Below are 27,810 nucleotides of genomic sequence, written 5' to 3'. Positions count from 1 at the left end.
ACATTCGGCTCTTACATTTTTACGCAGACATTTGGGGAGAATTACGCGCAGTTTGAAATGATGGAGCTGGTTAAACTTGTTCTAATAGTTGTGCTGCTTCTGACAAATGTTTTCTGTCAAGAAATTGATGTCAACAACTGGAAAGAAGGCATCGAAGAAGTAAGATTTATCAACTTTATTCGCATTTGTGAATCTTCATTTCATCTAATTTCCACACCAGCGTCGCTCAAAAGATTCTGGGATGGAAAAGTCTTCACTGAAACACAAATGACTGTAATGACTTTTCCGTAAGATCAGTAAGATCATCTTACTAAGAAGATTCACTTGACTTAACTGAAGCTCAAAATCAAATATTATTTTATTGCAGGGAGATAAAAGGATAATCTGGCGATGTTTAATCTCCTTCTTTGTATTCTGTCTGTCCTCCAAGAGCAAATGGTCAAACTCTGAAGTCATTCAACACATCTTAGTGAGAATGACCAGAAAACCGGGACCACGCCAGTACCTCAGACTCATGGGAAAGAAAGGCTCTGGTCGAGGTATTTGATGGCATTTCACTGATTAATACTGAATAACTGTTTAAAACTGCTGCGTTCAGATCTGATTTGGTTTCTCTCCTCCAAACAGCAAAATCACAGACAGCACGCAAACGTAAGTGTTATTATTGTTTGATTTCAGCACAAATGTATATATTCATAAAATCTGAAATGACATTTAACAGACGTTTTTAATCCCAGGGCATAAATTTCAAAACTTTGTGGGTCCGATGGGCAAAAGGAGCTTTGAGGATCAAGGTGTGACACTTGTTATAATGACCTTAAATAGTGAAGGGAAATTTTGGTGGAAATCTGCCTGGTAACAGCTGATCTCATCCCCGCAGGAGCCCTGTGAGCTGCACAGAAGACTGAGAGCCTGCGTCTTACTTTCTTTCATTCCAGACTACAGGAGCTTTTATTTTGGTGGGGTGATCTGTTGATATTTCATATAAAATGTCACATTTAACTGTCGAGCTCGAGGCTGCGGCCAGTGCTGAGAAACTTTAGGTAACTGGCGCCACCTAGTGTTTAAATGAAATAGTGGAAAACAGTCTAGAAAAAATACAGTAATAATTCAATATTATGAAAGAAGGTGTAATTAAAAAAAATGTGTCATCACAAAACGTTTTCATAATAAACCCACCTCACTCCTCACTATCATCACAGGTTTATTAAGTGACTTTGTACAATACAAATGAAAAATAAAATTAAAAATACAGAGATGGAGTACATAGCCAAAGCAAATTGCGGTGTTGACTCTTCATTCCCACTGATCTTTCGGCAGAGTGATTGAAATATTGGTTTGTTTTCGTCTCGGCGCGTCCAGGCTCACTGTTGCATGTGAAAGTGTGTTTATTCTCAACAGCGGACGCTGCTCTCAAGTCTCTGAGGATTTTCTAAACATACAAAAGAAGTTATTACTTCAGCTGGCTCGGTATATATAAAAATAAACTAAAGTGAAATATAACACTTATGACATTATAAATGGTGGTCCAAGGCTAGTGGAAATAGCTAAGCACAGAGGAAAAAGGAAGCGTTACATTTCAGAAAAAAAGAAGCTTTAGCCAGTTTTTAATCTATAAAAAGGCCCAAGGTGCATTTTACTGTTTTTCTTGATTTCAGGTTTTTCTGCTGACTGTCGCACTGACGGGAGGAAGGTTAAAGGTTACCAGATACACTCAAAACAAAAGGATTAGTTAACGCCTTGTCCTCTTCTTCAACACATGACGGAAGATCAGGTTAATGTTCACGTACGTTACTTTCACTCTTCCTGTAAACAAATACGATTCACCAGAACTTGATTGTACAACAGTCAGACGTGACTCATGGGTAGTTTTTTTTTTGTTTGTTTTTTGTCTGCAGTGCTCTCCATAAAACTGTACACATCAGTCATTTAAAAGCAACCTTGGGATGAAAAAAAGAGAGCAGAGTCGGGGGGGTGGGGACAGTATGCAGTTATAACAACAATAATAACAATAATAATTATAATAACAGCAATAATAATAATAATTAAAATAATAATATGGGTTTGGCCTTTCTAAAACGGATTCATTTTTTCTGTTAAGGGAAAACATTCTTCGATGATGATGAGTCCCGAGGCAGCGAGGGGGCTCTGTGGTGGCAGCTCTGTACGTACATGAAGACCCCCTTCACCTCCTCGCATACCCATAATACCCCCAGTGCCCCCTCTAGTGGCTGGGAGCGGGAGCACAGCCGTGCTGGCAGACAGAGCGAGGACAGGGAGGGGTGGAGCGGAGGAGGGGGAGGAGGAGGGGAGGAGGGGGGAGAGGGAGGTGGGTGATGTCAGTGCCACACGCTGGTGTCCTGACCGGCAACGTTGGCAAACAATAATAACTGGAGCTGGGGTGGTCCTGCCGACTGTCCTTTAGAAGATCTTGCCTTTCTTTTTGTTCTTCTCCAGAGTCCTGCAGAGGAGGACAGACGCGAGGAATAATCAGTCACTGCAAACACTCGTATACTATAAATACTTTAAAGAACGTTTCAGCTCTTTTACTTTCTAGTAGAAAATACATGCAGCACTTCTGCTGCAGGAACGAAGACATTTATGTGCTGTTTGCTCCAGTTTACATCGTCTGCAGCTGTGGGCTGCTGTATTATTGGCTTGCGACCCCTCCAGCGATTTGATTTCGATTTGTGATTTTCTTCACATGAGGGATTTTTAAATTTGTGTCTTGGCTCTCGCTGGTTTCAGGTGGGTGGGCTCGGTTTGAAGGTATTCCCAACATCTGAATCAAAATCTAACGATCAAACCACGACCATACAGCCGAGTCTCTGCCACTCTAAACAATAACTGAGGATGTTTTTACTGTGCATTTTACCAACAAACCAGCAAAACCACATTTTTAAGAATGTAGCTTCATGTAAAATGACCAGATTGGATGGATTTGTTTTTGGTGGATTATCGGACATGTTACACATTAAGTAAGACGCTGGATGTGTCACAGCGCCAGGTGATGTGTAATCACACCACTTTCAGCCTCCACAGCCACAGGGTGGAGCTCCCGCACAGAGGGAACCTCCGCTTTGTGTTTGATAAAATCGAAAGCTGAGCCACGAAAAGTCGTACCTGGAGGCCTCCAGTTTCGCCTGCTCCAGGCGCTGCTGGGCCTCCCAGTTTGCTCTCTCCTCCTCAAACACACGTCTCTTCTCCTCCAGCTCCTTGTGCTGAGCCTCCAGGTTCTTCTTCATCTGCTCGTGACGCCGCTGAAGCTACAGAGACGCAGGAGAGAAGAGGAAGACGTCAGCGCTTCAAAGCATCATCACGTATGGTCAAAAACCCGAGCACAGCACGCGAACTGTAGAGCCGCTGACGCAAGACCATCAAACTCGTGTCAGCTGAGCAAAATCTGAGCAAAGCACATCTGATTTAACTGAAAAAAATGGGAAAATACACAGACAGACGTAATATTTTAAACTTTCAGGAAATTTGCGAAAAGGTAAGTGTTTCATTTAACAGCTTTAAGGTTCAGTTCTGGCTTTGACTTTATGTTCCATTATATTTACAGTGTCACGCTGGCAGGCAGACAAAAAATATATAACAGGTCCCTGAATCAGCACTTCAGTTACAGGAGGAACAATGGAAAACATTCACAGATTAGGTACCAACAAGCCTGATGTAAACAAATTTATAGCAGTAATGAACTATTTGGTGACGACAAACTGCAAAAAATGTGTACATGTTCATGTTACTTTGTAATGTATGTGTTGTGGAAAAAAAACAACATTGACAGTCAAACAGCCTGTATGTTACACACACATGTAAATCGACAAATATACGGGTTCAAAAGAGGGAACCAGCGAACAGAACGCCGTTTATACAACACACGCTCACGAAGCTTCCTCACACTTCTAACCGCTGAAGCACGTCAGCACAAGAGGAAGGAAGGAGCCCAGACAGAGATGAGTGACTGTGCAAAGACCAGGTGTGTGTGTGTGTGTGTGTGTGTGTGTGTGTGTGTGTGTTTTACCTCAGCTTCAGAGTCTTTGAGCTTCTGCACTTTTTCCTTGACTTTCATCTCAAACACCTGCTCCATCTCCATCTCCATCTTCTTCATCTTAGTCACGTGTTCCCGCCTCTCCTCCTCCATCTGGGCCAGGGGACTCCTGCGCACACACACACGCACGCACGCACACACACACGGATTGAGTCCAGCGCTACACAGCATCACAGCAGCAGCCTACTCATCAGTTTGCTGACTGACTGTGAACAGTGATGTGAGCCAATCTTAGAGCTGTCGCATTATTTAATTTAGTTTATTTAACAAACTCAACCCAATTTGTTCTGCACAGAAATCTTATTTAAGCCTTTCTTCTCCTAATGAAGCAGAAGATGAAAAGAAAGCATATTTAACTTTGGCCTGTTTTCACTGATCAGGCCAAAATTAAATATGCAACAGTTTTTCTTTAAGAGTTGACAGAAAGACAACAAACAGCTCTGTGCAAACCCCAAACAAACACAACATGTCGGGGTGCAGGAGGGAAAACAGAGCAAGAGGTAAAGTCTCAGGACAGACGTGATCCACAGAGGGCTGACAGGAAACCAAACCAACCACGAGACATCTGTGAGAGCCAGAGGAAGAACTCAGAAGCGAATGCGAGGAGCCTGCGAGCTCCGACCGTTAGTGCAGGTGGTGCGTTGATGTTAGTAAAGCTCATCAGGATGTTTTGCTGTCGTGTGAGTGAACAGAGATCTGACATGATCTACGTGGAGAGGTTACCTGTGATTTACGAGGAATATTTATTTAAGAATAAAGCCTGATTCATCCGAATGTCGCTGCAGTGACACTTTATATGATTCCATGATAAAAGAGGGAAGCGAGGACAGGTAGGACGATGGTTTTAGATGTCTTATTATTACAGATGAAATGCTTCCTCAGCAGCTGTGTTTGCTTTATGGATGCCAGTTACATCCACCTGAGGCCTTCTCAGTAAATGACACTTGGACAAGAATAGGAACAACTGAAGGTGGAGCGCAGTTGTAGCCTTCAGCGATTTCATAATATAAAGATGTTAACGCTGTGCACCTCAAAATCACTCTCAACCACTCCATTGATCTCATGTGCAGATCTCTGTGTTAGTCTGAACAGGGCGAACAGCAGCAACACATTCACGGCTTTCAAGTCACAGTTTTTCTCCTGCTGTTCCTGGAAACATCTACTGACGGGGGAAGTCGGGGGAGAAAAGACTTAAGTCAACAGGGGGGAGGAAAAGACCCAAACGCAGCCAATGGGGGAGGAGAGAGGAAGGGAAGAGAGAAACGATCATCATTCACGAGGGTCTCAAAAATAAGTGAAAAAAATGACCACTTACATTCCTTCAACTGTGTCAAGTCTAAAAAAAAAAAAACACACACAACCGATCACACACATACACGCACGCACAGACACACACAGAGCATGCAATAATGAGGTCATGCACTAAAAAAACTGTAATTTTCAGCCACTTTTTTCTCTGCAAATGGAAAAAAACGAAAGCTTGGACACAAAAACAGTGTCGGCTTTGTGAGCTGGGTGTCAAACACATGAGCAGAGTCGGTCAAACGTTGAGCTGTGTGTTAGCATCAGCGGTGTGAGGCCTTTACTCTGCCGTGGAGCTCCAGTTTTAGCTGAGTGCGTTAGCCATTTGCTTGTGTCTACATGAATGAGAATGGTGCTCTAGATGAAAACGTATGACAATCAGTGGCATGAATGTTTTGCAGCGTGAGGCTATGATAAAAGCAAAATCATGAGTGTTTGTCAAACATCACAGAGAACGGACGGACAGTCCCCCCCCCCCCCGTGCTCTTTTTCCAGTTACCTGGAACCTGATAAGGTGGGAGCAAATAAGGTGACAACAACTCAGTCACCTGCAATCACTTCCTACAAGTCAAATGTAAGTCATGCTGCTTTATCAGAGATAAAGACAAGACCTTTTAAGACCACACAGTAGAATGTAATTTAATATGGCTTAAAATGATTCATTATTACAGGACATTTTACCATCTAAAGCCCTGACTAATATATCCCACCTGGTTTAAGACATGCAACTGTGAAACATTAGGCCAATTGAAAGCCTTCAATACTTCCTATATCAAACATACTGGACTGGATCTAGAAGGCTAAACCCAAAACATCCTGCAGCATGTGCATCTGTGTAAATCCTCTCTATTCAGTATATAGAAATGAAATAAGAGGCTTGTAAACTGGTTAAACTGTGAGTTTGTCCTGCCTGCCTGCCTGCTGTCTCTAGTGCACTTCTTCCAGGACTTACTTGGTGGACAGCTGGCCTTTAGCTCTGTTGTTGTCCACTCCGTTGTAGGTGACAGCGGCCAGCTTCCTGCTGCGGTAGTTTTCATAGTGGACGTTGTTTGTCACGTCCTTCAGGTCCTGCATGTGAGTTCTGAGAACGGACGACAAACAATTCAAAGTACTGAAAATGCTTTTTTGAGTATGTTCCGACTGTTCTTTCAGTGTTTCTGAAGCGCCTGGTTGCCTGAAGTGTTCATTAACTGTAAACGGTAAAGGTTCCTTGTGCTCTTTGCTTTTGTCAGTACCTGATGAGCATGTCCCTGAGGATGGTGAAGTCACAGTGGTCGCTGTTTTCAACTAGAAGGGAAAACAAGAAGTCAGTCAGCCAATTATCTGAATGAAAATGTTTAACTTTGCTTGCATGAGAAGTGACATCTTGGGTCTGATGCGCTGAACAGTTCCGGTTTACAGGACGCTGCCCCGTCATGGAAGGAGAACTTCTCTTACATCCTAAATACTCTTCAAGCATTCTTCTTTGATATTTGACGTAAGGCTGGGAAATCTCCCAGAACACAATCATTTTGACCATACTGATCGATATTTATCACCATATGTCATTTAATAATGCTGCCGGTTTGAAGCGTATCCTGATAATGACTGAAACACTGGCTGTGTACAATGAAGCGGGTTTGGATTAAGAGGAGGCAGCAGGTTCCTGCAGGCAGAAGATGAAGATGTCACATTTCTGCTGGTTTGTGTCCTGCTTGTTCACCAGGTGTTTGATAAATTGTGGTAACTGCACCTTCGTACCTTCTGCAACCCCCCAGGGGTATTGTCTCCCTCTGACCCTCTTGCTGTTCACCTCGATGATGGTGTTGCTTCCCACGACAGCCAGCGGCAGCTTGTCCTGGCAAAAGAACATTTGGCATAAACGAAAAGTGTCCAAGTTTACGTTCGTAGCACGCATGTGACACGACATGCGGTACCTTTATCTTCTTCACCAGCCGGTTCTCTTCTTCGTCATCTGTCTCAGGGAACTCGTAGATCTTGATTTTGTGCTCTTGGATTTCCCGCATGATCTGGCAGGAAGAGAGATCTTTCAGCTACTTGTGGTAAAGCTCATTGGAAACTAAACACCTTAATCTAATGTTGATCCAAGAAAACAAATCATTTCCTCTCCATGCCCTGCAAACGTCCTCGCTTCAGTGTGACACATCAAATATTCATATGCGCTGTTGTAGCATCATGATATGTTCAGCTTTCACTCTCCTCACCCTCCATCTGGTGACTTCAGGAAACTGCTCATCAGTCTTTTTAATATACTGTTCACTGCACTCATGCATTATTTCCTTCCATGCAGTGCAGGACATCATCATACAAACAGCTGTTGCTCTACTTTATTTGGGTTTGCTTTGTGATGAATGTTTTGCCAACATACAGATGACCATAGTAAAAAAGAAAAGCTTTCGGGTACTTCTACTGCAGTAGTATGCAGCTGTGGAAACGACTGACCTGTTTCTTGAACTGTTGGCATTCCTCGGGGGTGAGGGTGTCTGCTTTGGCGATCAGCGGGATGACATTGACTTTCTCATGCAACCGTTTCATGAACTCAATGTCCAAGGGCTTCAGCCTGCGGGGAGATTAAGACACGGCTTTAAACGCAGTTCTGCAAACTTTGTCGAATCATTTCGAGTCACCCTGCACCTCATGCTTACTCCCACAAAAAATAACAGATATTGATATCTTTTTGGGGCTGACTTCTCGTCTGTTTCTTGGTCAGCCCTTGTTTAGACAACACGAGGAAAAGTGGAGCTAAACCAAATATAGAAAAGTATCTGTGACGCTAACTGATGTTTATAATGTCTAAGAAAATGACCTTGCAGTCGTGAGAAAGTGGAGCTATTCCTGGCCGTTTTTGAGCTCAGTAAATAACATTTGACATTAATGAATTATTGCTTTGGATTCCAATACAATTTGAATCTTTGATCGCACGGTGGAAATATTCCTGAGCTGAAATCTGCCCTCAAGCAGAATCTGATGCAGTATCAAGAGTGGGATGCGGGTTTGTCATGTCGCCAATTTACAGCACAGGGCTGCACTGAAAACCTGGATGTAACAGCTGATAACGAACGACGAAGAAGAGCGACAATAAAAACTAATTCACTGGTTGAAAAAAATGTGCTGAAGGTAAGAGTGACATAACCGATGCTGTTACACGTACAATGAGTTTGATGAACTATGATAAGGCAAACAGCTGGTCCATGGAGCAGATCATACACATCAGCATGCCCTTTGTTATTGTACACATCAGCAAACAAATCACCAACAAAAACACGAGTAGACTAACAGTTTATTGCTATAAACGCTGGCTGATATCAATATTTCATAGCTGTATTGTATCAGCACTATCTAAGCCAATAAAACACATCGAATAACAGGCGCAATAAAAGCAGCCCTGAAGGTTTCCACGACTTCGACCCGACACAAACTGACCAAGAGCAAGTGCTGCTGTAAGCTACAACGTAGAAGACCATAAAACATCAACCGCAGTGTGATTCAGCACCATCAGGCTACGCTAAACAGGTCCAGGACCAGTTTCATGACTGAGAAGGAACCAAGATCAACCCAAAACAAGCTTGTTTCCCTGTCACAAACTGTACACTCTTTTTTGAGAAAATACAAAAAAATCTATGCAAAATGAAATATATCTGTGACAAAGAGAAATGTGTATGTAACACCAGAACAAAAGACAGCATTTTACAACAGCAGGGCTGCAACTAGCAATTTTATTTTCATCGTTTGGTCGACTAAACGCAAAAAATATTGTACATTGTTATCATCGTCTTTGTCTGCATAACTGAAAAAATGTGTTTTCCACTCAAACTTACTGACAGGGCTGCAACTGACGATCAATTTCTTAATCAGTTAAACTGGCATTTTTTTGGCCAATGAATCGCTTTTGATCTATGAAATGTCAACACAACCGCGCTGTATGGTTTATCAGAGCGAGCGATCTTTTCCCTCATCACATCCTCTGAAACCCAGCCACCAGAGTTCAGCTGGGAGCTCAATGTCCAGATTGTCTCTCAGCGTTGGAGGTCATTGAGATTCTGTGCGAGAGCTGTCAGCTGGTGTTATAAGGGGATGCTGTGTGTGTGTGCGTGCGTGTGTTTGTGTGTGTGTGTGCATGAGAGAGAGAGCATACGCTACCCATCCTCAAGGCTAACGTACTGCTTGTGTGGGTACAGAGGAATGGCTTGTACAAACACAATGTCTCACAGAGGACGGACTGGCCGAGGAAGGAGGAAACAAAAAGAAAAAACATGGAGGAGAGAGGACAGAGGCCTCTTCAGTGTTTACAGTAAGTCACGGTCATCGGCTTGAAGGGCGTGTGAGCACAGAGTGGACATTTGCATGAAGACAAATTGGACAGCTCCACACGGCAGACACAAACACAAACACTGACCTGCCTCACAACGGAACAGCAGAAGCTCCTTTCGTGTTTTTTTAAAGGTCACAGACCTTCACTAGCGGCTAGCATTCACATTATCATAACCTTAAACCTACCGGCTTTTTTCAGGACAGGAAATGACATCTGGAGATCCTTAATTTCACAGCTCCCACACTCTCTACTCTTTGACTCAATCGTGCATCACACACGACACACGCACTTCACAAAAGACAGCCAAAATAAGCTCATCTGAGCTGCCGACTAGCCGTAGAAGATCTGGTGGGAATAATAAACATTCCAGTTAAAATTCCACACAGTCGTGGCTTTCTGAGACGTTTGGCGATTGGGATCATCTGCTGGGCATTTTACCAGCGTGGTCTTCGGCACTGCTCATGTCGCCCTCCTTTTCTTCCTTTCACAGGCTTCAAGTTTTAACCCTTATTTTGCACTATGAGCTTACTCAGTCTCCACATGATCTTTTACAGCAGCGGCCTGGGGGGTGGGTAGGTGTACGACGCAGAGTAAGACAATACACACATTTAGTGCACACACTCAGGAGGTGCCTGGCAGGACCACCGCTTCACGCTGTTGGCCGCTGAGCTGTGCCAGAAGCAGGAGGGAGTTTAGTGCTTTGCGGAAAATGCTAATGGAGGAAGAGCTTTATTGGCTGCCCATCCCTTTATTTTCCAGACAGCACGGGGATCTGAACCAGCAACCTTCACTTCCAGTCACAAACCTGCTTCTCTGACCTTTGGGACACTGTTGACCTCTCATTTCCCTCCTTACACTATTTGCTTTACTCGTTTCCTCTCACTGTTCTAACTTTAAGACCTTTTCCTCTCTTCCTTCCTTCCATCCCTTTTCTTTGTGACAACTCAAGCTCTTGATTCTCACTGGATCTGCTCATACTAACAACACGGACACACAGTAACAGCATCCACAAAAAAAGGAATTAACTGTACAGTGGATTTATCTCCCGGACTCACCCATGTCCCGAGGGGGCGATGAAGTACAGGCAGCAGTGGATTCGGCTGTCAGGCATCTGTCGTCTGTTCACCCGAGATTCTGAGTTCAGGTAGTCTTCAAACTTGCTGTCTATGTGGTCGATGATTGGCTGCCAGCTGTATGGTAAAAATTACAGCTCGCGTTAAGAAATAAATCCACACAAAGACTAAGACGACTCCATGAAACAGGAAGGTCAGAGTGTTTTTGAGGGTTACAAATGGAGGAATGTCGTGGCGATCCTCACCAGTTGCTGTTGTCGACAGCATCTCCGAACCCTGGGGTGTCGACTATTGTGAGCAGCAGCTGGACGCCGCCTTCCTTTATTAAAACTTTGGACTGTTCCACCTGAGAAATAATGAAGGGCACATTGGGTTTACTGAACTTGTGAAACCAAACAGTTAGTGTGGAAATAGGACTGTGAAATCATTATTACTGTACAGTAATAGCAATACAGGTCATATATGTCACAGAGAAACACTGGCAGCTAGCAGCACGTAGCAACACGCCATCTCACACTATGCTATTAGCTAGCTATGCTGAGAAACCAGGGGAGCACTGAAGCATCTGCAGATAGCAATGCTGTCAGTCAGGACCCAGACAGATAAAGTGCAGCACTTGAGGCACTCAGACTGAGGACATCGTTGTGTAATTAGAGAAGACGGCATTTATGGAAGGAGCTGACGGTGAGTCTGACTTGTTTAAACCATCAAGAACAACTATGTTTTTTTCTTCAAGCGCTTGTTTCTGGTACAGCTGCCGCTGTAACTGTAAAGTAGTAAGGCATGAAGTTTGGTGTTACTACGTTCATCTTGGATGACTCAAAGGCAGTTAATCTACCCGGGAGCTACATAGTTGAGAACACGCTGAAGAAAAAATCTGAGAATTAAGTCGGTAATTATGTCATAAACACAGATGTGCTGTGAGACTACAGACTGTGTATTTATTGATTCTGTGGCCACCATTTCAAATAAAATGTCAAAATGATGGTTTGGTTAGCTGCCAAAGCTGCTGGTGGTTTAGAAAATCTCACCAGCAACAGCTTTTCAATGCTGATTATTTAACTGTAATAAAGCTTCAGCTCTGATGTATGCAAACAGAAAAAAAACACTGCTGTGGCATTTTCGCCTCAGTATCTGTTTTCTGCCGCAGCACATGCAAACACTGTGGTCACCACGTGCAACATCTTAGCTCAAAGAGAAGAATCATTTGTCCGGATGTACCTGTACAGTCTTTTTGATTCGATGTGAAGGTCCAGGATACTCTGCTGAATACAGGTCTGTTAGGAACAGAGAGTTGATCAACGTGGATTTGCCCAGCCCTGATTCACCTGAAAAAAGCAAAAGCAGAGGACAAATCAGCGTTTGGGGAGCACTGCGAGCAGCTGGCCAGAGTGCAGAGCTTTGCATTACTTGGAATAAAACATTGAAAATTCCTATTACAACAACCAAACCCCACACAAAGCCACACAAGGACCACTGCTGACATCCCAAGGACAATCAAAGGCCATGTGCCTATCCAAGGATGAGACTGACATTTGCTCAAGCCATTAATCCATTTGGGTTAACAGTTAAAAGGTTAAGGAAACAACACAGACAATGGCTCTTGTTATGTGTAGCTGACTGGCTATGCGGTCTGGGAGGCTTCTCAAGTTTGGCTGGCCCCTGTGTGCCCAGTTTCCAAGCTCCCAGTGAAAAGGATCATTAGTGGAAATGACCACTGACACTGCCTGTCTTGGCTGATGGCCACAAGTCAATGTTTAACGAGCCACCATTTACACCAGAGCCACAGCCAAAGGGCAACGCATGGAGCTCGTACTGTAGCATTTGTTTGTCGTACATTTTATGTATGGTATCTAACTACGCGTTATGGGTATGCGCTTGGTAAATTCACTGCAATATGATGCGATGACAGTCCTGTGAAATGAGCTGCTCTGCTATGCGAGCTGAACAGGTTGTTGGGTCATGTGTTTCATGAGGCATGAGCAGACGTGCCAGTCACTGCTGGTAATACCAGTCCCATCTCTCTCCTTCCCTTCCTCTATCTTTCATCCTCCTTTCCTCTTTCACACCACAGTGGTGACGCATTGCGTTGCGAAGCAGGGACATGTGGGCTCGCAGCTCATCAGAGCCAAGAAAAGCTGAATATTGTGTGTGTGTGTTTGTGTTCATGCAAGAGGGTGAAACCATTAAAACAATGGCAAGCATTTAACCACCAACAAGCCCAGAGGACCTCCTCTATGTTCCTTGTAGCTAGATGCAATGCTATTTGTATTTTTCCTGAAATTATTCCCAAAATGAAGCTATTTGTCGCAAACACATCAGAGCATTCACAGGTCCCGGAGGACCACTTGGTCACCATCCAGCAGCTTTCACAGAGGGCACTGCAGAGAACAGGAGCAAGCAAAATCTAAGTGGCCTGTTATGAGGGCGTTCTAATGAAAGTAATAAAAGCAATGAAAAGACCGCACACGAACTGAAACCTACCAGCAGCCCTTTAAGTAAAAAGCCTGGAGAAACCAAGTGTTGTGAACGCAACGGGAGATGCGCTATTCTTAGAGGCATGCTGGGTACAAATTCTGTCGGTCCCACCACAGGAAATGGTTTTGACCCGAGGAAACATTTTCCCTCCAAACAGGGTCCGATCAGCCGAGGAGGATCTTGGCACGGTGTCAACGACCACATCCAAGCATTTTAAAAGAATGTCTGCACTTTAGATTCGCTGAGTGCAGCTCAACATAAATCCATCCCAAATGTTTCTGTTCTGGGAGACAGTGTCAAGGATCTGACATCAAGATTAATCCAAGTAACAGCAGTGCAATGGACCCCTCCTCTCTGACTAAGCAATTAACACTACAAAGCTGGGGGCATGTCCGTTGTGAATAAATATGGTTGTGCGCATACACACACACACGCACAATCTTTCTCGTGCTCTCAAAAACAAACCACAGTGGAGTGAATAAAATGCCAACCGCAATAAATACAATGAAATGATTCATATAAAACAAGGGCAAACACAGCAGCCAGTGTTCTTACCAACGACCATCAGGGTGAACTCAAAGCCCCTCTTGACAGACTTCCTGTACACTTGGTTGGGGAGGCTTGCAAAGCCAACATATCCTTCCAGATTCTTTTGCTGCTGTAAGACAGTAAGAAAATACACAAATCAAAACCATGAAGAAATCTAATCTTGCACCCCCGCTTTGCCTGCAAAGCTTAAAGAGAAAAGTTTTAATCACTCTAGTCCCACACTGCCAAAACTGAAATACACTCCCAATCTTTTAACCACCTGAAGTCTGATGTTCCCCTTATGTTGATTCAAAGTTAGACAAAACATTTTTACAGCACTGTTTGACAGCTTCAGGCGCTTAATCTGCATCTGCTTGTTCCACTTTTCATTGAAGATGTATCACACTCACATGAAGTGAAATATTCAAATGCAAGATGCCACCATGACTTCAAATGGAAGTATTCTAGACGTGTTGTACACATTTTTAAAGTTGTAATTCAACAGGACACAGTTGGAGATTTTGAGAAGAATACAAAACTGCATTCTGCAGAGCTAAAAGCTGCTTGCCTGTATGTAATGGCTGGAAAAACAATGTCCATTATTTAAAGCACAGAGATAGTTTCAATACTTACAGCTGTTTTGTGTAGATCAATATAATACAATCCCGATGTGCAGGAAAAGCCAGCGTTTCCAGGGTCGTAAAGCAAAGGGAGAGAGCACAAAAACAAAAAGAACAACAGAGAATCAATCTCAGGCCATCTGACAAACAAACCATTCTGTCTCCAGAATCAGTTTCCCGAGCTGAGAGGCCTGGGGCGAAATGATTGATGATCTGGGGTACTGTAACAACACAGACAGTTGGCCAGTGTGGTACATATTCCAGTCCACTTGCTCCTTTAATGTCAGTTGCACCATAAAGCAAAGTCCATTCACTGCAAAAAGCTTTTCAGTTTCGCCTGTGGCTAGGAGAGGATTTCTGCCTCTTACACTGGAGCATCTCCTGCCTACGAACAACAGCCCACATGTCTTCTGTGCAATGCTTAATATCCTGATTTGCCTACAGGATGTGCAGCTTAATCTCAGCAGCAACCTACTGCTTCACCTTATGAATCCTTATACGGTGGATTTTGCAAATATGTTACCTAGCAGACCATCACCAGTCCTCTTTAACCACAGCTTTTTTTCTAACTGTAAAAAGAGAGAAAAAATGTGAGAGCTGTCATTTTTACAATGACAGCTGTCTGTTTCCTTTCCGGCCATGTCTGACAGCTCTGATAAAGGAAGTGGGGGCAGGTGGTGGAGGACTAAACTGCAGTTTGCTTGTGCAGATTTTTGAGCAGTTTTTTGTTTCAGGTCCAGGGAAATACCAGGTTCAGTATTGTGACTTCGAGGTCACAGACTGAAGCCAATGAACTTTAAGTCAAAACATGAACTCTGCAGTGTTAGATCCACTGTAATCCAGATTAGGTGGCAGCCGTAACCTCCTTACACTTAACTCTGACACATCTTCCTGGTTTGGCTTTGACTGCCTAACCTAGATGTCCCAATAATGGCAGTTTAATCAAATTATTGATCACACACTAATGCCACCCAAATCCACACAAAAGGAGGTGGCTCGTCCCCTTTTAAAGCAGCGTTTTGAACCGGTGTCCATGTACAAATGTATGCTATCGACTGTGAGTGAACTCTGCATAGTTGTGGGTCTATTTAACGTTATTTAACGTCTTGTTAAACAAACATAAAGTCACCACAGTCAATACGCAGTCACGTTATATGTCGTTTCCCCCGGGTTCAAACAAGTTAGCATAAACGTGAGCTGTTTAATCCAACATACGACACTAAGTTAGCTAGTTAGTCAAATTTCTAGTATTTGCAGAGAAGCTGTAGAACAACCGAATATCACCCTACCAGCAGCGTTAACGTGGTTTATCATGTTAGCTCGTAATACACATTCAAATGTTTTCTGAAATACTTTGCTGAAGAGCTAAAGACAGGAAATGACACTCCCGTTAGATCATGCAGCTAACAACTAGCTAGCTCGCTAGCTAGCAAGCTAGCACCCCATCCAACTGGAGGCGGACGACTGGGCGTTGGTTGCTCAGACAACTGCAGAAGCTAAATAGCGGCAAGCCAAATTGTTCCATCAGCGAACCACATCCAACACGATTCATCACAGTTGAAGTTTATAACACGGGTTTCTGAATAAGTCGTGATAGTGTCTGACTGCAGCAGTCTCACCCATAATGTTGACGCTCCCTGCCGCCTCAAAAACCGATCATTCACAAGCCGACATTCCCCCTTCTCGCCGCTTTTGCTCTCGCTACGCACTATGATGCACGCAACGCCTCTCGCGTTCGACGACTCTACGTCCAAACACTGACGTAAATACTATGTGAATCACAAAGGGAGGAACACTCCAGCCTCGCGATAACTTTTGATTCCTTTCAGTCTCTATATGTTCTCGCGACGACTAAACGTTATAGCGATGAGTTTTTTTTAATGTGGCACAATTTTCTTTTTGAACATGCCAAAGTAATTAAAGCTCCCGCTCCGTCTCCTTGATCTAACGTTTAATTAAATGAGGACGTGGCTGCATTTTTTTCTCGGAGTCATTAGCTGAATGAGTAAGTGTAAGAGTCCATAACTCATTTGCTTGTGTTGCCAAATGAAATATAAATAGAATAATATTAGTGGTGATTTATTCACAATATGTGTGTGTGAGTTTGTGTTCGTCTGTGTGTGACCTATTGCTCAACGACATCCCATGGTCAAAATACTCTGGTGACGGAATGCGAAGCGTCTGTTGTATCCATGGCAACTAAAACTCTCTAGTACTGTCTACCTGGATTGGTTGAAAACGCAGAGACCCTGAGCATTGTTTTGTCTTATTCGCTCGCGCAGGGTCGTCTGCTGTTTCACGAATAAATATTATGTCGCCTATATCACCGACTCGGGATATTAAATGAAGCAAAGCTCGTGTTAAGCCGTTCAAATCAACTGTCTGCTGCTAGCTGGAGGACGGGTAAGAGACGTTTGACTTCTGCCAGTTCACCTGACACAAGCTCAGCTCACCTGCTTCCTTAAGGCAAACAAAAAAAGTCCAGTTAGCCCCCTTGTCACAGAAGCTAGCTCTGTTTCTTCTGTAGGCTTTTTCAGTTAACTGTCACAATGTGCCAAAACGTGTGAGCCACTGGTCACTCATGGAAACAAAGGGGAGAGCTGAAAATGTCCAATCCAGTTAAAAAGGGGGGGCAAGGAGAAAAAGTGCCCCTGAAATCCAGAGGAATCCAGAGCAGGTAAGATGGGTCGTTTGAGACAAAATATAAAGTGATTTTCCCTGCAAAAAGAAACCAGCTGATGAGCCTTTGTTTTTCTAGGGCATCTCATGATCTCCGGAGGCTTCAGTCTCTGCTCATCAAAAGCAGCTCCAGACAAGAGGTGAACAGCAACAGCTGAGGCAGCGTGTCTGTCGACATGTCTGATACAAACCAGCTCGTGTTTCTGCAGGTCTGTTTGTGTGTTGTGGTCTGAGACTGTGTGTGTGTTGCAGGTGGCAGCGTTGAGTCACAGTAAACCCCGCAGATCACACGGCTCACATCCCCCAAAGGACGCCAGCAGACACAGGAGTGAGAGCGACGCCTCCACCGAGGCCTCCGAACTGGAAAAATTCAGGTTTTCAAACTGTTTTCGCTCATTTTTTTCCTATATCATGTGAAACTGTGATTAAGCTCTCTGTACCACAAAACACATACAGTATATCTTCTATCCATATATATGATACTGGATAACTTCACCACTGCACTTATAGTCATCTGTGTGGTGGGTACTGTATGTAACTTGGACTGGGTTTTGTTTAACCTCAGTCCTGATATGATGTTTGAGTTTCATTACAGACACAAATCAATCCTTTTTCCCCAAACAGGATCCTGTTGCACTCAGTAGCTGAGTGAATTGTGTTTTTTGTGGCTGAACATTCATTTTGACATTAGCGGTTTCTTTAAAGCATCAACTACAGTCTGCACCATTTTAGGGCCTAATTACAAATGCGTTCACTCTCCAGCGTCACATACAGAGACCAAAGATGTTTCAGCAGCCACCCACTGCATGCGCTGTTCTCTGACGTCCTCGCATCTTTGGTCAAGAACCGACTCTGCAGGTAAAATAATGAGCATTTCTTCTTTCGTCTCACACAAGACTGACGTTATTGACAAAATTTACTCCCTCTGAAGTGAATGGCTTCACCACGCACAGCCCGAGTCCGTCCTCAGGGTTCTGATCTGCCTGCGACTGTTGATCAGAGATCCCCACCATCAGGTACAGGTTTAACATTTTTAGCTTTTATTGTGTTCTCTATGAAAACTTCCACTGTACAAATGTCTCTTTATCTGCTTTCTTTTAGAAAATCCTCCATCAGCTTCAAGGCGTAAATTTACTTGCCAGGGTAAACGCTCTTTTTTTTTACCCTACATGCCTAAACAGACTTTATGATTTACCCACATACATCTCATGTCATCTGTTTCTCCTTCAGTATATGGAGTCTGTCGCTGCCACGTACATATCTTGTGGCGAGCAGGCGTTCGCTGTGCAGAAACTGGTCACGATGACCTGTGAGTAATCTCGAGACAACATCAAGACACTGATAATATGAGCCTTGAGCTCGTCCTCATTTTCGCTGATTTGTTCTGCAGACATGTTTCAGAAGCTGTCTGCTGTCGAAAATCAGAGGGTCTGGGTCATCGAGAGCGGCGCCCACAGAGTAAGTCAGAAGTTGTGATAAGGTTGACAGTGATTGTGCGCTGTTCACATCACATTGGTGGCTGTATTTCATTAAATTTGTGTGTTTGGTGACCTTCTGACCTTCCTGCCAGCGCCAACATTATTCATGAAATTACACAAGAAATGTTACAATGGAATGCAAAAACTTTCGTGCTCCCCAGAGGGTGAACCTTTTCCATTTTAGGCACATTCTGACCTTTTAATTCATGACCACCAACAGGCTGAAAGGTGGAATTTATGTACAAGTTACAAGAGATACTGTACCATGTGACAAACTGTACATGTGAAGCTCTACGGTTGCTCTAAGAATAGCACAAATGTCAGTGTTGCTGCTTTTGAGTGATAATTGATGGCATGATGGTCTCATATCATCAAAAGTTCTTCTGCACTGATTGTTCTAGACGCTGGTGAAGCTCCTCTCCACCACAGACAGCAGTGTGCTGCTGGGAGCCCTGCTGGCACTCACCACTTTGGCTGAGAGGCAGGCAAATACTTTATTTACGGGATTAATTACATTTCTGATTTCATCTGTTGCAAGCCCTTTTGTTTTTTCCTGCAGCCCAGAGTGCAGGGAGGAGATTGGAGAGCTGTTGATAGTAGAGAAGCTGCTTGTAATACTGCAGGAATATGACCTGCTGTCAAAGAGGTTAGAAATCACTTCTTTGTTGATGTTTTTGTTGCTGTCAGATGAAACGCTGTGTCTAAGTTGAAGGAACCTTCATTCATTAGTGGTGATAAAATACAAGTTGCTGCATCGTGTCTCATCTTAGCTTATCTCATCTCGTCTCATGTCGCCTTATCTAAAAGTACACAGACATACCGAACATATGACCCTCTGGATACTGCATTGTGAAATAATAATCTTAATTTCCACAGCACTTTAAAGCAATCTATAGTCTTTTAAACAATACATTTGAACTGAACCCGATGCTTCCTCCAGAATGGGTGCGGAGCTGCTGAGGCTCCTGTCCCCGGTGCGACAGGTGAGGGACCAGGTGAGGGAGCTGGAGGGTCTGCCGGTGCTGCTGAGCCTGCTGCACAGCCACCACCTGAAGCTGCTGTGGAGCGTCGCCTGGGTCCTGGTCCAGCTCTGCGAGGACCCCGACACCAGGACGGAGATCCGGAGCTGGGGCGGCGTGCAGCAGCTTCTCCGGCTGCTCAGCAGGTTTGTGAGACTCAGAGATTAGAGCATCTTTGATTTTTGTGTGACTTCACAAAAACTACTCACTGACTCACTGTGTTCAACCAAAACCTTCTCCTTTTGTTACCCCGTAGTGCTTTTCATTCCCTGAAAACTCACTGTTGGAAGTGCTTTTCTGTCCACACTGACATGATTCGTGGTTTTAAAGGGTCACTTCAGAGATTTAATATTGCACTTCTGTAAATTAAGAGGACTCACAAGAGACAGATTTAAAAAAGAAGAGCTTGACCCATATAAAAGTCAGCATATCTCAGCCTGTGCAGCATCGGTTTGACCACTCTTCTTTTTTCAGTCTCTCTCATGTGAGTCCACCATTTTCATGGAAGTACAACAGTAAATTGCTGCAGTACTTTACAGTATTTGTAAAGTGAAAAAGGTTCAGATTTGTACTTCCTCATAATGATCTATTTGCAGGGTGTTGACTTGTAGTTGCTGAGCTTTCTGGCCTTCAAAGCTGCAGCAGTCTGAAGCAGAATCAGATTCACCTCCCAGTATTTAACAGCTAATGGTGTAAACACAGCTGAGCATCACAAGACATTTCAGTTTTTAAGCTTTGTTTTCAGGCAAAAAACAGCTGAGATAGAAGTGCCGTTCTTTACGTTATTCAGCACGATGCCGTTCAAAATAACTCTTCCAGTGACAGGCAGTACGTCTCGGACCGCTCGTCCATCGAGACGCTCTCCAGCGCCAACGCAGCCGGCCGCCTCCAGAGAGAGCACATCAGGGAGGAGCTGAGCCCGCAGGAGGAGGTGGACAACACGGCGGCCCTGCAATCGGGTCAGGGACGACACAGCTTTCCACATACTGCACATGAAATATCGCACTGTCTGCAGGGTTCCTTCAGAGTCAGACGTCGTTCAGTAAAATGTCGTGCTGTTAGTAACGTGAGATGGAGGGAAAGGCCAGTAAATTTTTACTCGTGCTTTCACTGCACAGTAAATTGTTCTCCCAGAGGAGCCTTATCAGCTGCTGAGAATGTAAACAGCTTTTTCCTGAAGTGAGAATCCAGACCGCTGAGACTACACTTACTTTAGCTATGATTTTGGAGGAAATGGTTGGAAATATTCTGTTTCTGAAAGTCTAAAGAGTCAAAAACATCAATGTTTTTTTGTTGCTGTCCCAGTAATTACGAGGAAACTCTGAGTTTTATGGTCTGAAGGCATCAGTGTTCCCAGTCTCTGTTCTTGTTGTGGTTTGGGTATTGAGTTGTTAATGTTCACAGCTGGTCTTTGGGCTGATTGCATTTATGAGTTCTTAAATTAAGTCATATCCTCTTTAATCCCTTTTCCAGCCTGCTGTACAGTTCTGACTGAGCTCAGTTTGGATGATACATCTGCTCACCACATTGTTCAGGTAAGGAAAAGTCTTTAGCACGAAGCAGGACAGCTGAGAAGAATGAGTGCAAAGTCCACCTTTATATCAAGACGTGTGTAAAACATTTAAAACAGTTCATTTTGACATTGTATTCGTAGGAAAATGGGATCTATATAACCGCAAAGTTGATTTTACCACAAAACTCTGGACCAAAGGTCACACCTTTACAGGTAGATGACTTCATATATGTATTAAATCACATTATAATGGCAGTGCAGCTACCAGGAAGTAACGTGCAAGTGTAAATTTGTTTGCATGTTGGCAGTGCTATGCGTTTCGGACCCTCCGCTTTCTCTTTAGCGTGGAGAGAAACAGACATCTGTTTAAGAGGTGATGTTACATATATATATTATGCACATATATAACCTTAAATTCGTGTCACGCTTACACCGTTTCACTTTGGCTACTGTTGGATATCCTCTTTGGAAAAAAGCTCTCCAGTGCTGTTATGTAATGTTTTATTCTTTTCAGGCTCTTTCCCACAGACCTTTTTGAGTTGTTTATTGATGTTGGACATTACGTTCGGGACCTCACGGCCTATGAGGGGCTGCAAACCAAGGTTTCACTCTACACTGTAAGAGAACAGCTTCTAAATGGATTCATCTGTTTGTTCAGCTGACTTCAGGCTGAAAGATGAAAGAAATATTAATAAATAAAATACAATGATGTTGAGTGACATGGAGGGTTTTTTACCTTGTAAATGAATGGAGTTCTGTCTGTTTTGTCATGCAGGATGATGAACTGGACAGTCTGAGGGAGAGCATCGAGGCTGTGGACCAGAACCGCCCTCCCCTTAAAGTCATCAGCGGTTACTCCATACTGGACCATCTGGGCACCGGGGCCTTCGGGAGCGTCTTTAAGGTACCATAAAAACCAACAGCGCCTGCAGTCAGCACAGTTTTTCGTCTTTGTGACCTCATGCTTCAGGTGGTTCACATCAAGTGTCCCTGGTTCCAGCAAATATACTCAATTACAGGTGCGAAAGCAGAGTGGCCAGAACCTCCTGGCTCTGAAGGAGGTGAACCTCCACAACCCGGCGTTTGGCAAAGACAAGAAGTCCAGAGACAGTAATGTGGAGAAAATCATCTCAGAGCTCACGATCGTCAAAGAACAGGCAAGAAGTTTCGGTTTTAATCACCGAAAGTGAGGAAAGAACGGCCATATTTGTGTTGTTCACGTGCTCCTTTGCTCTCCTTCTCCAGATGACACACCCAAACATTGTCAAATATTACAAGACATTTTTGGAAGGTGAGGATTGTTTTTACTGCCTCCTTCAGCCCCCAGCTAACTCAAAGCTGAACTCCGTAATGACACTGTTCATTTCAGGCGACCAGCTGTACATCGTGATGGAGCTGATCGAGGGAGTGCCGCTGGCCGAGCGTTTGAGCTCCCTGAAGGAGAAGCAGCAGCAGTTCACAGAAGACAGAATTTGGAATATTTTTGTACAGGTAACAACTGTTGGTTTCATTTGAATTCTGATTACCCAAAACAGGACTTTAGAAACACTGGCTGCACTTGCGTTTCATCATTTTGCAAATGGCCTCCTGCTGATCATATAATGATGCATGTGTACTGAATTATTAGGCTGCTGATACTGATGTTTTCTAAGTGGCTGTAAGTTGTTAGCACCTGAGCAAAGACATGAACATAGAAAGCCGATTCTGCAACGGTTGAGGGATTTCAGTCTATTTCTGGCTCAATGTTAGTAGCCTAAAATATGAATAGTAAATAATCCCCATTGCCAAAGCAGAGAGACCTTCTGGCTGATTGGAAGCATCTTAGTCTTTTAATAACTTAATAAATAAATGATCCTTCAGATGTGTCTGGCGTTGCGTTACCTGCACAAGGAAAAGAGAATTGTCCACCGCGACCTCACACCAAACAACATCATGCTGGGGGAAAAGGACAAGGTCACCATCAGTGAGTGTCAGCAGGTTTCCCCATCTCCATCAGCTCAGTCACATCCTCCGCCTGTCCTGTCTCATCATAAAGGCTGAGCCTGTGTCTTTCTTCCCCCTGCAGCTGACTTCGGTCTAGCTAAGCAGAAACAGGAGAACAGCAAGCTAACGTCGGTGGTCGGCACCATCCTTTACTCCTGGTGAGGAAATTCATTCTGCGCATCCAAGATAGTAATATAAATATAACTAAAATAATGGCGACTGTAGATAACAGCAGTACTAGATGAGAAAATGTGTTTTGGGTGAATCAAACCTCTAATTTTAAGCAGCTTTTGAGCAACACAGAGAAACGGCCAATACTGCAGCTGAAGTGTGTATATGGTCCTAACAACAGCTGTGTGTGTGTGTGTGTGTGTGTGTGTGTGTGTGTGTGTGTGTGTGTGTTAGTCCAGAGGTGGTGAAGAACGAGCCGTATGGAGAGAAAGCTGACGTCTGGGCTTTGGGTTGTATCCTCTACCAGATGGCTGCTTTACAGCCTCCGTTCTACAGCAGTAACATGCTGTCACTGGCCAGCAAGGTTACACACACACACACACACACACACACACACACACACACACACACACACACACACACACACACACACACACACACACACACACACACTGTCATCTGTTATCGTTCTGTGCTTCTTCTTCTGCGCTTGTAGATTGTCAAGGCCGTCTATGAGCCGTTTGAAGAAGGAGCTTTCTCAGAGAGAGTCACAGACATGATCAGATGGTGAGGCTTTTATTTTGAAATTATTGATATTGACATATCATTGCAGCTGCAGAGTGTGTCTTTGTCCATAAGTTACACTGAATCCTGAACCTTATACTGAACTTGACTTGCAGAATCATGTGTGTTTTATTCATGTATAGTATTGTTTTGTGTTTTTATTGCTATAAATTAAAAGCATTTTAATATTAAAGTTGCTCTTTCCTGTAACGAGTTCATACAGCACTGTCCAACATCCTGTCAGGTGTTTGAGTCCAGATGCAGACCAGCGGCCCGACATCGTGGCCGTCAGCTCCAGGATCTCTGACCTCATGATGAGGCTGATGGACGGCCTCTACACTTCCCAGAATGCACTGGAGAGACGAGCAGAGAGAGACAGGAAACGAGCGCAGAAGTACTTCCTGGAAAGACACAAAAGCAGGACGAACTGCTGCCACTCGAACCCATCTCAGGTAAATTGGTTTTAAAAATTGAAAGGATGTAGATGAGGACTATTTTGATTTTAAGAGGTAACTACGAACTGCTTTTGTGATTAAATATGAAATTTGTAAAGAACTTACTTTTACTTTATGTCCTGCAGGGAATTTTAAAATAAGTGCTGCACTCTTTACAGGAAAAATCCTCAAGGAGTACTGAGCCTACAACTCCACACTTCTCTGCAGCCTGCAGGTCAAACCACAGTGAGCAGAATATCACTCAAGGTCGGAATTGAGCACAGACTGGCAGAGACTGGAAATCAAAATAATCCCATGATGTAAATAATTATGAACGTGTGTTTTTAGACGAAGCCTCAGACGGCGATGTTGAAGCCTGCGATCCCAAAATCGACCCGACTGCCTTCACAGGAAAAAACTGCGGTTAGTTCTCTCCCGGCTGTGAGAATATTCATCATGAAGTCATTTAACATGCTGTTATTCCTGATAAATGAGTCGACCTGTTCACTGTAAACACGGGGAGGCAGTCTGGGATTTGAACTGCAGTCTTGCATTAACAAGGCCGCTCTGTTAAAGCTGGAAGTGACTCTTTTTCTCTCGTTGTTGCTCGTGGTTTAAGCTTTTCACTCTGGTTAATCCACTGTGTTGTGTGATCAAAGGATTAAAGTCCAGTGCCCAAGTTACACCTGATCACTTTCTACCTGGGTGAGTGAAACGTCTCACGTTACTGAGAGTATTTCTGTGTGGTCTCTGTCATCCCTAATGTAAAAAAGCAGAGATCTATAATGTTTGCTAATGCACAAACACAGTTTATTCATATCCGACACAGTTTATTTATTATGCATCTTCATTCTGCCTTTGTTCTCAGTGAGGATCACGCTGCTGCAAAGATCAAACCAAGGCCAGGTACCTTTTCAACCTGATACTCACTGACTTCACTGAATATGAGTAGATTACACGGTAGAGTAGATTGTCCGGTTTCTTTCGCCTCAGTCAGAGGGTGTTTTTTGGTTTTGCTCTCACTTCAGTGTCAGCAGGGATCTGCGTCTCCCAGAAGAAGCTCCGGCAGATTGACGATCCCATTCAGAGGCTCCTCGTGCAGCTGCACAAAATCATTTTCATCACTCAAGTACAGTAAAACAAGCTTCTCAAACTGAGTCATCTGATCGAAGTTCAGTTTAATGTCTCATCGGGTCTCAAAAATCTGAATTTAATCGGCTATGAAATGTTGACATCAGCTCTTTTTTCACCTCCAGCTTCCACCAGCGCTGCACCACAACGTCAAACGACGGGTGGTCGAAAGATTTAAGAAGTCTCTGTTCCACTGTGGCAGCGATCCGTGCAGGCTGAAGGTGGAGCTCAGCAGGGTTTGTACACCTTGACCTGCATTTTAGTGACACTGGGGAGAGTTTTGTTTAAAGAAAACTCATTGCATAAAGTTAACCCCCCGATCCCAATCATTTTTGTACGGTATGTCAACAAAAAGAGAGCCTCCTTCCTGTTTTTCCCTGCAGCTCCTCCAAGCTTCTCCAGACCTGATGGAGTTTGACTCAGCCGGCTCAGACTGGTTTCCTCTGGCCCACCACTTCACAGGAGACCCCCATGCTGCTGACAGCACAGGTAAGAGGTATCACTGCCACCTCATACGCCCAGTAAAAACACAGAATACTGCAAGATCTTTGACAGATCTTCTGTCTCTGAGGAAATGATTGATGTATTCTGTGATTCTTAAAATCAAAATCAGAGCCCCTCGACCTTACATGTTGCAGATTCACAGCTGGATGTTTACATTTTAATGCCAACAATGTGCATCTGGTTTTCTTTTTGCGTCTGACAGGTGAGGGGAATCTCAAAGACGGAGTCACCTATCAGCAGATGCAGGTCAGTTCTCTGAGAAGGTGATCTGGATTTTTGTCATTACTGGATATTCAGCATTAAATATCTGTAAAATACCAGTAAAATCTTCTCAGTTTGTGCTGTTATTTAATTTATCTGCCATTTTTTCATTGTTGATTCTTTAAAGGAAGAAGTCAACATGATGCTTAGATGAGACGATACTGATATTATCTCTGTCTGCTGCATATTAAGCCATGATGTGTTAGCTTTGCTGAGCACAAAGACGAGGAAGGAAGCAGGGGGAAACAGCTAGCCACAGCGTCCGGACAAGAACATTTACACAGAAGATATTAAAGTGTGACTCAATGAGCTGTAGAGCTGTTGTTAGGCTGATTTGTTACCTCTGGACAGAGCCAGGCTAGCTCATCCATTCTTTATGCTAAGCTAAGCTACATGCCAGTTTTATTTAAAACACAGAAATGAATGTTTTCTTGGAAATCCACCAGCTGTTTCAATGTATTACTCTGTAAGAGGAGGTGTCACCTTTGTTTTCTCCTGCTGGATCTCGAGTCTCATTTTGGAACAAAACTCCTTAATTTCCGCCTCATGCTCGCACTGAGCGTCTGTCTGCTTCCGGTGAAGTGATTTACTGTGAAAATGTTCCTTTTCAGGGGATCATAGAGGAGCTGCTGGAGGAAAGCAGCTACTATGAAGCAACACACAGCAGGTGACCCGGAAGTCTGTACAAAATGCACAAGCCATCATTCATCATTTAAAGATGTTGGGTTTTTTTGTTGTGTTCAAATCACAAATGACAAGCAAGAGCAGAGGAAGATTTGGCATTTCTATTCAAAAATGGCTTAAATGATTAATTGATTATCAAAATATTTAACAGCCCACACCTCTTCGGTTCTCAGGCAGTGATTATTTACACAAAGTTGATGTGACTGTGAAATCTCCAAAGATAATATAATATATATGTACATAATGCTGTGTCTGCATGCTCTGGTAATGAAGGTTGAAGTTGTGTGTTTATGTTTCAGTTCTGTCAGTTCAGCCAATCAGAGGCTTGTCATATTTAAGTGAACGGCCTGTAACCGGCACGTCGCACACAGAAGCACCTGGGTTAACTCCAACACTGTCCACGGCTTTTTATCTGTGGGGTTCAGCACTTTACATTTTCAGGATCAGACTCAGCGCTTCGACTCTTTCAGCTCTTCACAGAGCGCGTTTCAAATGGCTGCGAGCCGAAGCTGCAAAGTCAATTTTCTTCATTCAAAGAGCTGATAAGAAACCCAACCTTCACCCGGATTCAACATCAGGTTTCAAACATTTCACAGTGTCTGCCTGTGGACAGTGAAAACCAACCAAATTTCCACTTTTTGCTCTACTTGAACTACATTAACACTCATTTTAAAAAACTGTTATTATTTTCAATATAATCAACATGTGAAATGTACGTTCTGTATGTAATTCACTGCACATGGTTTCATTGTCATTTCATTGAGTGGAGGGAGGCTGAAGGGACACTTTCTAATGCACTTTAATTCAAAAGGGATCAGTCAGTATCATCTGTATGAGGAATAACTAAATAAACACTTCTCAATGCAGACATGTCCAGTTCATTCATCATTTGTCATGTTAAGTACAAAGTTTGAATGTTTTGTCCAGATCATTCACTTGAGTACTAATACGACTGTAAAACATTAAGTACATACATGTTAGCGGCAAAATGTACTTTTTGTATGAAAAGTGCGCAAAATTGTCCC

At 43.6% G+C, this 27,810-nt stretch overlaps 3 protein-coding genes across 4 annotated transcripts; 2 read left to right on the top strand and 1 right to left on the bottom strand.

Annotated features, from left to right (window-relative positions):
- The first annotated feature begins 57 nt into the window (after positions 1-57).
- On the top strand, positions 58-2,337 carry LOC139334206 (protachykinin-1). The gene is made up of 5 exons (XM_070966965.1): positions 58-159; positions 431-539; positions 628-651; positions 738-794; positions 2,102-2,337. Exons 1-5 carry the CDS (start codon positions 58-60, stop codon positions 2,335-2,337), a joined length of 528 nt encoding a protein of 175 aa, XP_070823066.1.
- septin7b (septin 7b) lies at positions 1,192-15,693 on the bottom strand. Of its 2 annotated transcripts, none has more exons than XM_070967113.1 (13): positions 15,649-15,693; positions 13,772-13,871; positions 11,960-12,066; positions 10,984-11,084; positions 10,721-10,855; positions 7,796-7,913; positions 7,270-7,362; positions 7,094-7,190; positions 6,589-6,640; positions 6,306-6,434; positions 4,025-4,160; positions 3,124-3,266; positions 1,192-2,461 (listed from the first exon to the last, which is right to left on the bottom strand). In XM_070967113.1, the coding sequence occupies exons 1-13, from the start codon at positions 15,676-15,678 to the stop codon at positions 2,422-2,424; spliced, it is 1,281 nt and encodes a 426-aa protein (XP_070823214.1). In that variant the 5' UTR covers positions 15,679-15,693; the 3' UTR covers positions 1,192-2,421. The 2 variants fall into 2 exon arrangements, with proteins under 2 accessions (XP_070823214.1, XP_070823215.1); XM_070967114.1 differs by lacking the exon at positions 15,649-15,693 and adding an exon at positions 14,378-14,404 and having other exon boundaries at positions 13,772-13,874.
- A 1,277-nt stretch (positions 15,694-16,970) lies between these two features.
- Positions 16,971-26,847, top strand: nek10 (NIMA-related kinase 10). The gene is given in 34 exon segments (XM_070967108.1): positions 16,971-17,041; positions 17,123-17,183; positions 17,296-17,417; positions 17,806-17,901; positions 17,975-18,059; positions 18,145-18,186; positions 18,274-18,352; positions 18,434-18,501; positions 18,923-19,002; positions 19,081-19,167; positions 19,462-19,686; positions 20,360-20,499; positions 21,014-21,075; positions 21,195-21,266; positions 21,362-21,426; positions 21,568-21,670; positions 21,829-21,957; positions 22,073-22,210; positions 22,299-22,344; positions 22,423-22,544; positions 22,914-23,016; positions 23,119-23,194; positions 23,442-23,571; positions 23,704-23,774; positions 24,016-24,223; positions 24,385-24,472; positions 24,554-24,585; positions 24,864-24,914; positions 25,096-25,111; positions 25,234-25,334; positions 25,462-25,572; positions 25,720-25,825; positions 26,043-26,086; positions 26,713-26,847. Coding segments are annotated over 34 exon segments (3,090 nt in total). The 3' UTR covers positions 26,773-26,847.
- Positions 26,848-27,810: the final 963 nt, after the last annotated feature.

The sequence above is a fragment of the Chaetodon trifascialis genome, chromosome 7 (assembly GCF_039877785.1).
Source record: "Chaetodon trifascialis isolate fChaTrf1 chromosome 7, fChaTrf1.hap1, whole genome shotgun sequence".
NCBI classification, from domain to species: Eukaryota; Metazoa; Chordata; class Actinopteri; order Chaetodontiformes; family Chaetodontidae; genus Chaetodon; species Chaetodon trifascialis.
The sequence above is the reverse complement of the archived record's forward strand: the minus strand, read 5'-3'. Positions and strand labels throughout refer to the sequence as shown.

What these genes read in the sequence shown, in the direction of transcription:
- LOC139334206 (XM_070966965.1), top strand. Translation starts at nt 58, where the DNA reads ATGATGGAGCTGGTTAAACTTGTTCTAATAGTTGTGCTGCTTCTGACA. An exon ending in GGAAAGAAGGCATCGAAGAA is followed by an intron (nt 160 to 430) that starts GTAAGATTTATC and finishes CTGTCCTCCAAG; the next exon opens with AGCAAATGGTCAAACTCTGA. An exon ending in AAGGAGCTTTGAGGATCAAG is followed by an intron (nt 795 to 2,101) that starts GTGTGACACTTG and finishes TTTTCTGTTAAG; the next exon opens with GGAAAACATTCTTCGATGAT.
- septin7b (XM_070967113.1), bottom strand. Translation starts at nt 15,678, where the DNA reads ATGATAAACCACGTTAACGCTGCTGGTAGG. An exon ending in GAATCAAAAAGACTGTACAG is followed by an intron (nt 11,085 to 11,959) that starts GTACATCCGGAC and finishes ATTATTTCTCAG; the next exon opens with GTGGAACAGTCCAAAGTTTT. An exon ending in GCGAAACTGGAGGCCTCCAG is followed by an intron (nt 2,462 to 3,123) that starts GTACGACTTTTC and finishes CCTCCTCTGCAG; the next exon opens with GACTCTGGAGAAGAACAAAA.